The 7014-nt window shown below is 39.7% G+C and overlaps 1 protein-coding gene across 4 annotated transcripts; it reads left to right on the forward strand.

Moving 5' to 3' along the window:
* The first annotated feature begins 498 nt into the window (after nucleotides 1–498).
* Nucleotides 499–6791, forward strand: LOC142615759 (3-methyl-2-oxobutanoate hydroxymethyltransferase 1, mitochondrial-like). Of its 4 annotated transcripts, none has more exons than XR_012840843.1 (6): nucleotides 499–1092; nucleotides 1603–1809; nucleotides 1889–2035; nucleotides 5698–5751; nucleotides 5839–6165; nucleotides 6302–6791. XR_012840843.1 is itself a non-coding variant. In XM_075788585.1 (5 exons), the coding sequence occupies exons 1-5, from the start codon at nucleotides 610–612 to the stop codon at nucleotides 6100–6102; spliced, it is 1155 nt and encodes a 384-aa protein (XP_075644700.1). In that variant the 5' UTR covers nucleotides 549–609; the 3' UTR covers nucleotides 6103–6791. The 4 variants fall into 4 exon arrangements, 1 of the variants encoding a protein (XP_075644700.1); XR_012840842.1 differs by having other exon boundaries at nucleotides 548–1092; nucleotides 6256–6791; XR_012840841.1 differs by having other exon boundaries at nucleotides 549–1092; nucleotides 6296–6791.
* The last annotated feature ends 223 nt before the right edge of the window (nucleotides 6792–7014 follow it).

Here is a 7014-nt window from a genome sequence, read left to right on the forward strand (position 1 = left end):
GAGCCCGGGGCTCTGACCGCGTGCCTGTTGAAGAATGAGCCGGCGACTCATAGGCAGTGGCTTGGTTAAGGGAACCCACCGGAGCCGTAGCGAAAGCGAGTCTTCATAGGGCAATTGTCACTGCTTATGGACCCGAACCTGGGTGATCTATCCATGACCAGGATGAAGCTTGGGTGAAACTAAGTGGAGGTCCGAACCGACTGATGTTGAAGAATCAGCGGATGAGGATTATAGGTTTAATTCGGTTATAATTGTGTGTGGTAGAGTGTATGTATGTTTCATTAAAATTATGACGTGGCATCCATTGATTGGTGGCGTAAATCAAATGTTTTACGCCAGCTGGAACGTTTTCTCAAATAAAAAATGACCCTCGAAAATGAGAATTTCCTGTTTACAAAATCAAAGTTGCGCCAGGATGACATTCACATTCAGCCCCGAAAACGCAAAAGTTAGCTAGAAAACAAAGTTCAATGAACCTCTTCACTCTTTCATTTCCACAGGTTGGTTGGTGGTTCCTTAAACAATTCAAAAAAAAGAAAGAAAAGAAAGAGAGAATGTTGATGTAGGTGACACAGCCAAAAACGCCCACCTTCCATTATTAAATCATTCATGATACACTATAAATTCAACAACCCAAATCCAACTTTTCCACTCAATAACACCAAAACCAAAAAAATGACCACCCTTGCTCTTCTCTCTAAAGCCAAAACTCTTAGACCCAATTCCAATTTCTTCACCCTCCTGCGCTGCATGAGCAATGTCCCAGAAGACACAGTGTACGGTGGGCCAAAGAATCAGAATCCAAACCAAAGAGTGACTCTCACCCATTTACGGCAAAAGCACCGTAAGGCTCAGCCCATAACGGTTGTGACTGCCTATGATTACCCGTCAGCTGTGCACTTAGACACCGCAGGTATTGATGTGTGTTTGGTCGGTGACTCGGCTTCCATGGTTGTTCATGGTCACGACACTACTCTTCCTATTTCACTCGATGAAATGCTTGTTCATTGCCGTGCTGTCGCGCGTGGCGCTCAACGCCCACTTCTTGTTGGGGACTTGCCCTTTGGTACCTACGAATCTAGTGCTAGTCAGGTATTGCTAAAAAAAATCTCAGTTTCTGTGTTTGATTGTAACCAATTTTATGGGGCTTTCGTCTTGCAAAATTCTATGTACCATTACCAACGTGTTCTGTCTGTGTTTTTGATATGGTACAGTACTTATGACTTATGATTATGGACTTTAAAGTGTTTTAATATTCCCATTTTGTAGTGAATATAAACAAAATGCTATGATTAAAACACCTTTTCTATTGTTGAAATAATTCGATAGCTGAGTTAAGGCTCTTTGCTTGATTAAAATACTTAAAATATACCATGTGCTACCATGCATTATGGGGATCGGGTTTCTGATACATATTTCATGGCTGCTAATATGCCATGATTTGATTGGTGCACAATAAAAGTGGGTGTCAAGGGTGAGCTTTGGTGAAAGTAACATTGCTTCAATAATCAGTTGTGAAAAAATTGTGAAAATGCTGTGTTTGTTGCATTACTCTTTGGTTAAGTGTGCAATGGTTGGTGATTGGTGATGTTGAATGTGCAGGCAGTTGATACGGCAGTGAGGGTTTTGAAGGAAGGAGGAATGGACGCCATAAAATTGGAAGGAGGGTCTCCTTCAAGAATTAGTGCAGCAAAAGCTATTGTGGAAGCTGGAATTGCAGTTATGGGGCATGTGGGACTTACTCCTCAGGCCATCAGTGTTCTTGGGGGATTCAGGCCCCAGGGCAAGAACGTTGCCAGTGCTGTCAAGGTGCCCTACTCATTTTTTCATGTGTGTGAGTGTGCGCTGTGTGTTTTGTTGTTATGTTGAAGGGAATTGTTCTATGTAGGTTGTGGAGACCGCAATGGCTTTACAGGAAGCAGGGTGTTTCTCTGTTGTTTTGGAATGTGTTCCTCCACCGGTGGCTGCTGCAACCACATCAGCTCTTCGGATTCCTACCATTGGTATCGGGGCTGGACCTTTTTGTAGTGGGCAGGTATGGTGATTAACTAGCTCAATAATTTTTTTGCTGGTGTATATATGTCTTAGATGTCATGCATTTGATAAGATGTAGTTCTACCTATATCATGCTATTATTGATGTTAATTATATTTGTATTGTGACTTGAATTAAGCAGTGTGATAGGAGACTTTTGACAGGTAATAAGGGACTGTCATGGTATCTTAAAACTGTTGTCCAACTTCATCCATAGTTTCTCTTGATATAAGAAGGTCAAATAAAAGTATTTGGTGCTGTCACAACCACTTATGTAAAGTTCTAGGATTCAATACTCTTTGAGCAGGGTTAAAAATGTTAGTTTGTAGAAAGTTTTGGTTATATCAGATAGAGGTTGGGCATCACTAGTTTTACACCTCCATCCATTTATTGAAATTTCTAGTATAGACCTTACCAATTCTTTTGTAGAACCATGATCACTATTCTCTGTTTATCTGTTTGATGGATTTATTTTAGGCTAATTGAAAACGGTCTAGAAACCTCTGGAAGAAGAAGTAGCAACCTACTTTCTGATAGAAGAAAATCAGCCATAAAGTCATTGAGTTTGGTAAAATGAAATCAGTTAAATTAGTCACCTTGGCATTATGCTTTGCTTTTGCTTATGTGGGTTTGTAGTGGTTACAGTAACTTAAATTGGCAACTCCCACTATAATATAAAGATTGTCCTCTGTGCTTAACAGAAAGTATTTTGACCCATTAAGAGTGATGAGAGCATCAGTGACATGGATTAAAAATAAATTTAATATATATATATATATATATATATCTTAAAACAAGGGGAAAAAGAAATAAAGAAAAAATGCTAGGTTAGGTGTCAAAAGCATGCCTTTAGACCACTCTAAATATTTTTGAAATTTAAAGATGATTAATCTTTAAATATTTCATAATTTGTTTTGAAACTGAAACTATAAGTGAACAGTTTGGCCTTTTTTGATGGTTTTCTTTTTCTTTTTTTCTTTTTTGGGATGGAGAAAAGGAAGGGAAAAAGAAGGGGGGTGGGGGGAGGACAAGTCTGTTGCAAGATTTCTCCTGATTACATTCCCATTCTCATGGTGCAAATCATAGTGGCCATTATGTAATTCCCATTTCCCACATACCAACTATGACATAGGACAAAGGGGAATAAGGTAATCTGATTTAGAACACCAAGTAGGGCTGTCCAGACCCGACTAGAGCCCTACAACCCGGCCAAACCACTTGACGCCGACCCTATTCAAGCCCAAACCGAAGATCTAGTCGGTCAGCGGCGGGTTTTCGTTCTGAAGAACTAACATCGACGGGTCAAGTGGCGAGTTTGCTTCTCCAAAAACCGACTGGAGTTATATAAAAAATCTGGTCAAATCCTGCAAAAAAAGCCAAATTCGGTGAGATCTTAACCAGATCTGTCTAGATCTGGTGGGATTTAGCCAGATCCAGCCAAATTCCAGCAATTTTTAGCGAAAAATGCAGATTCTGGCCAGATTTTCTAGATTCCGACGATATTTTCTAGATTTCGGTGACTTTTTTTTTCCAGATTTCGATAACTTTTTTTAATTCCAGCGACCGACTGACTCTCACCCTCACCCGAAACTGACTCGACCAATTTTTCCGGCAGTCAGTTTTGGGTTCATCCGCCCTTCACCTGACGCCGGTGGGTCGAGTCTAGGTTGGGTCCAAAACCGATCCGGCCCAACCCATAGACGGACCTAACACCAAGGGTAGATCTGGTATAGCTGGGGTTTTGAAGAATTAGGGTTAGGTTTTGGTGGGAAATAGGCTAGAAAATAATGGGGTTTATAGGGTTTCCAAAGGGACAAGGATTATCAAAAAAATGAAATCAAAGGTGAAATTCAAGATTTGGGTTGATGTGAACAGTAACCCTGAATAGTAAAATTAATGAATGTTTTCAGAATTTAAGAGCTATGCTTTGTTTTATGGTTTGTGTGATGCAACCTCCTCCGAGGTGCGATGCCAAGGAACCCTAAGTGTGATGCTTAGGAAGTCTAGGTGTGATTCCTAGAATAAAAAAATGTAAATTAGCCCAAACCTAAAGAAGAAATCCAACTAAATTCCCCCAACAAAAACTGAGGCCTAGGCTTGCTTAAACAACGAGCTTTGGGGCACGTGCCTTGCACAAATAGATCACTTTTAGAAAAATATTTATAACAAATTTATTGCTCTAGTACTGAAGTTGAGTATTAAGTACTAGCTTGTACCAATGCTGAAATCCTACGGTAATGTTTGCTCCTAAAAGACATTGATGTTCCTTGCTCTACTGTAGTTCTCATATATTTTGACAATTAGAGTGTTATTCAAATTATGGCGGAGTTAGGATTTCAATCAAGGGAGAATGAAATACAATACTTCACTCTTGCCTTGGTGTCTGAAGACATTGCAGCTAGGCTCTGATACCAATTGTCACGGGGTCAATTTTTCACTCAAATTTTCTGCCTGTAATGGCCCTAAGTCCCTGACTTAGTCTCAGCCAACACCACACACACACACTACAGGAATTGCTTGATAACTGCTAGTAATTGCCACTGCACATGCTGCACATGCACAGCCCAAGTCTCAGCAGATCATGAGGCTGAGGCAATGCTTGATACTGGTGCTACCCACAATTTTGTTGTTGAACATATGATCAAACAACTTGGTCTGAAAGTGAGCTAGTGCTGCATCTGCTAGATTTTAAGTTGCCCTTTGAAGTCCATACCGATGCTTTTGACAAAGCAATTGGTGATGTGCGAACAAAGCAATTGGTGATGTGCTGGTGCAAGAGAAACATCTGGTTGCCTGTGAAAGTAAGAAGCTGAATCAAGCTGCTATGTCTACTACAGATGCCTTAGTGGACTACAAATTCACTAAGCCTAGTGGGGATGATGAGAAATGTAAGTCCAAGGACAAAGGCAAAGACAAGCAGAAGAAAGATGGCAAGAAGAAAAAGGTTGCAAATTCACCCAACAATTCATGTGAGCTTTCATAAGCCTTATCATGGGGATGAGCAATACCCTGCAAGGAATGAGGCAATGCGTGCCCCATCTATTGTCATGGTGCAATTTGACTGTGAAGTTGACAGAATTCTTGACAAAGAGGTAACAAGTTATTGAAAGGGAGGAAATATGATAACTTAGTGAAGTAGAAAGGGGCAGCTGAAACAAAAGCAAGTTGGGAGAAAGCATCGACTTTATGGCAGTTTGAAAAGGAAGTGAAGTCTTACTCATTAATCCAACTTGAATAGGCAGACTAGGCAGGTCCCCCTCAAAGAGCCCTTAAGAGCATTACTAATTTGGCATGAGGAGTCATGAGTATGTTGAGAAAACATAAAACCAAGTGACTAGTCTAATGTTGCCCAAGCACCCACATTCCTCATGCTATCATTAGCAACCCAAACAAAACTGTCCAAAACCAACCAATGAAACGAGAGTCTCTGTCACTCACAATATCTTCAGGCAAACTAAAGTATTTCACCACATTTCTGTAAAACAGATCAGCAGCCACCTCTGCTGTAAAAGTGCAACAAGAGAGACCCAAATAAAATCAAATAAAATATAATAAATCTGTCTTCCCAATGCCTCCTGCATCAAATTATTTCTTGATGTAATAACGGTGTACCTCCTCTGCTTCTTTGTGTTCCACTATAATGAAGCTTCATTGTTAATGCAGGTTCTAGTTTACCATGATCTGCTTGGAATGCTTCAGCACCCCCATCATGCCAAGGTTGGTTGCAGAATTGTAACTCTGGCTAAATTTTTTCCTCTCCTTTTGATTGGCATGTTTCCATCATGAGAGACTGTTCTTTTGCAGGTTACCCCAAAGTTCTGTAAGCAGTTTGCTCATGTCGGAGATGTCATCAACAAAGCGCTTTTGGAGTACAGGGAAGAAGTGACAAATGGTTCATTTCCTGGTCCTGCCCACAGCCCATATAAAATTGGTGGCAGTGATGTTAAAGATTTCTTAAATGAGTTGCAGAAGTTAGGTTTGGAGAAGGCTGCATCTGCAGCAGCTGAAGCAGCTGAGAAGACTAGTAAGGCTGAATCCCCTGGTGGTGGAAGCCTGGCAAGTGATTGATAATGGGACTAATCCAGCTAGTAATTGAATTTTGGACTAGTCCAGTAGCAACCTTCTTCCTTGGTGAGTTTTAATTAATTTTGTTTATTATTTATTATTTCTTTTTTCTCCATTGATAGAAATGAAGAGTCAAGAATGTCATTTTTACGGCAGTGATATAGGCAGTTGTGGGTATTCAACCTTGTTTTCTTAGATACAGTTTGAAGAAGTAGCAGCTCCGCGTTCCCCAGTTTCCTTTCTCCTTCAGTAATGTTGAAGAAAGGTGTCTGAAATGTGCTTTTGGAAATCATTTTCAGGCACATTGAAAAAGTTATTCTTGCATGACTTTGCTCGGAACTTGGAATATTATTTCTAGAGATTCTTAACGTAAGCAAGCAGCATAAGAAAAAGGCTAAAAACCATCTTGAGATTATTCTTATATGAACAATATATAAGTATCCCAAATGAATATTTAACTCTTAATAATGCCTTGATTCACTCTACCATCAAATAGGCAGAGATGAACTCCTTTTTGTTTTATTCCTTTTGTTTTGGGCACACGAATTCTACTTTCTGTAGTGGTCTCTCTGCAGCACAGTGTCATGGAATGTGATTGTGTAATGTATTACGCGAAAGTTGGGACATATAGAAGCATGGTTTGTCAAAAAATTTGTGGACGAATTATCTCGAATCAAGCATAGATTTTGAAATCTTATAGTAAGTATATTATTATGAAAGTAATTAAATATTAATTAATTCCCCTTCTTTCTTTGTAATATATTTGGACCTGATAGCTATTACAATTGCACTCCCATCCTTTACAACTTGAGATAAAAAGCCAAGAGTAATGAGCTTGGAGCTGCTGATTTCAAGATCATAATGGCTTTGTTGTATGAGGAGGTACATTGCATATTGCATTAACAAATGATTCAT

This window comes from Castanea sativa, chromosome 11, assembly GCF_040712315.1.
Source record: "Castanea sativa cultivar Marrone di Chiusa Pesio chromosome 11, ASM4071231v1".
Taxonomy (NCBI): domain Eukaryota; kingdom Viridiplantae; phylum Streptophyta; class Magnoliopsida; order Fagales; family Fagaceae; genus Castanea; species Castanea sativa.

Excerpts from the sequence above, each read along its gene's own strand:
- LOC142615759 (XM_075788585.1), top strand. The coding sequence starts at position 610 with ATGATACACTATAAATTCAACAACCCAAATCCAACTTTTCCACTCAAT. Across the intron at positions 2,036-5,697 it reads GACCTTTTTGTAGTGGGCAG|GTTCTAGTTTACCATGATCT; the intron begins GTATGGTGATTA and ends TTGTTAATGCAG. Across the intron at positions 5,752-5,838 it reads AGCACCCCCATCATGCCAAG|GTTACCCCAAAGTTCTGTAA; the intron begins GTTGGTTGCAGA and ends GTTCTTTTGCAG.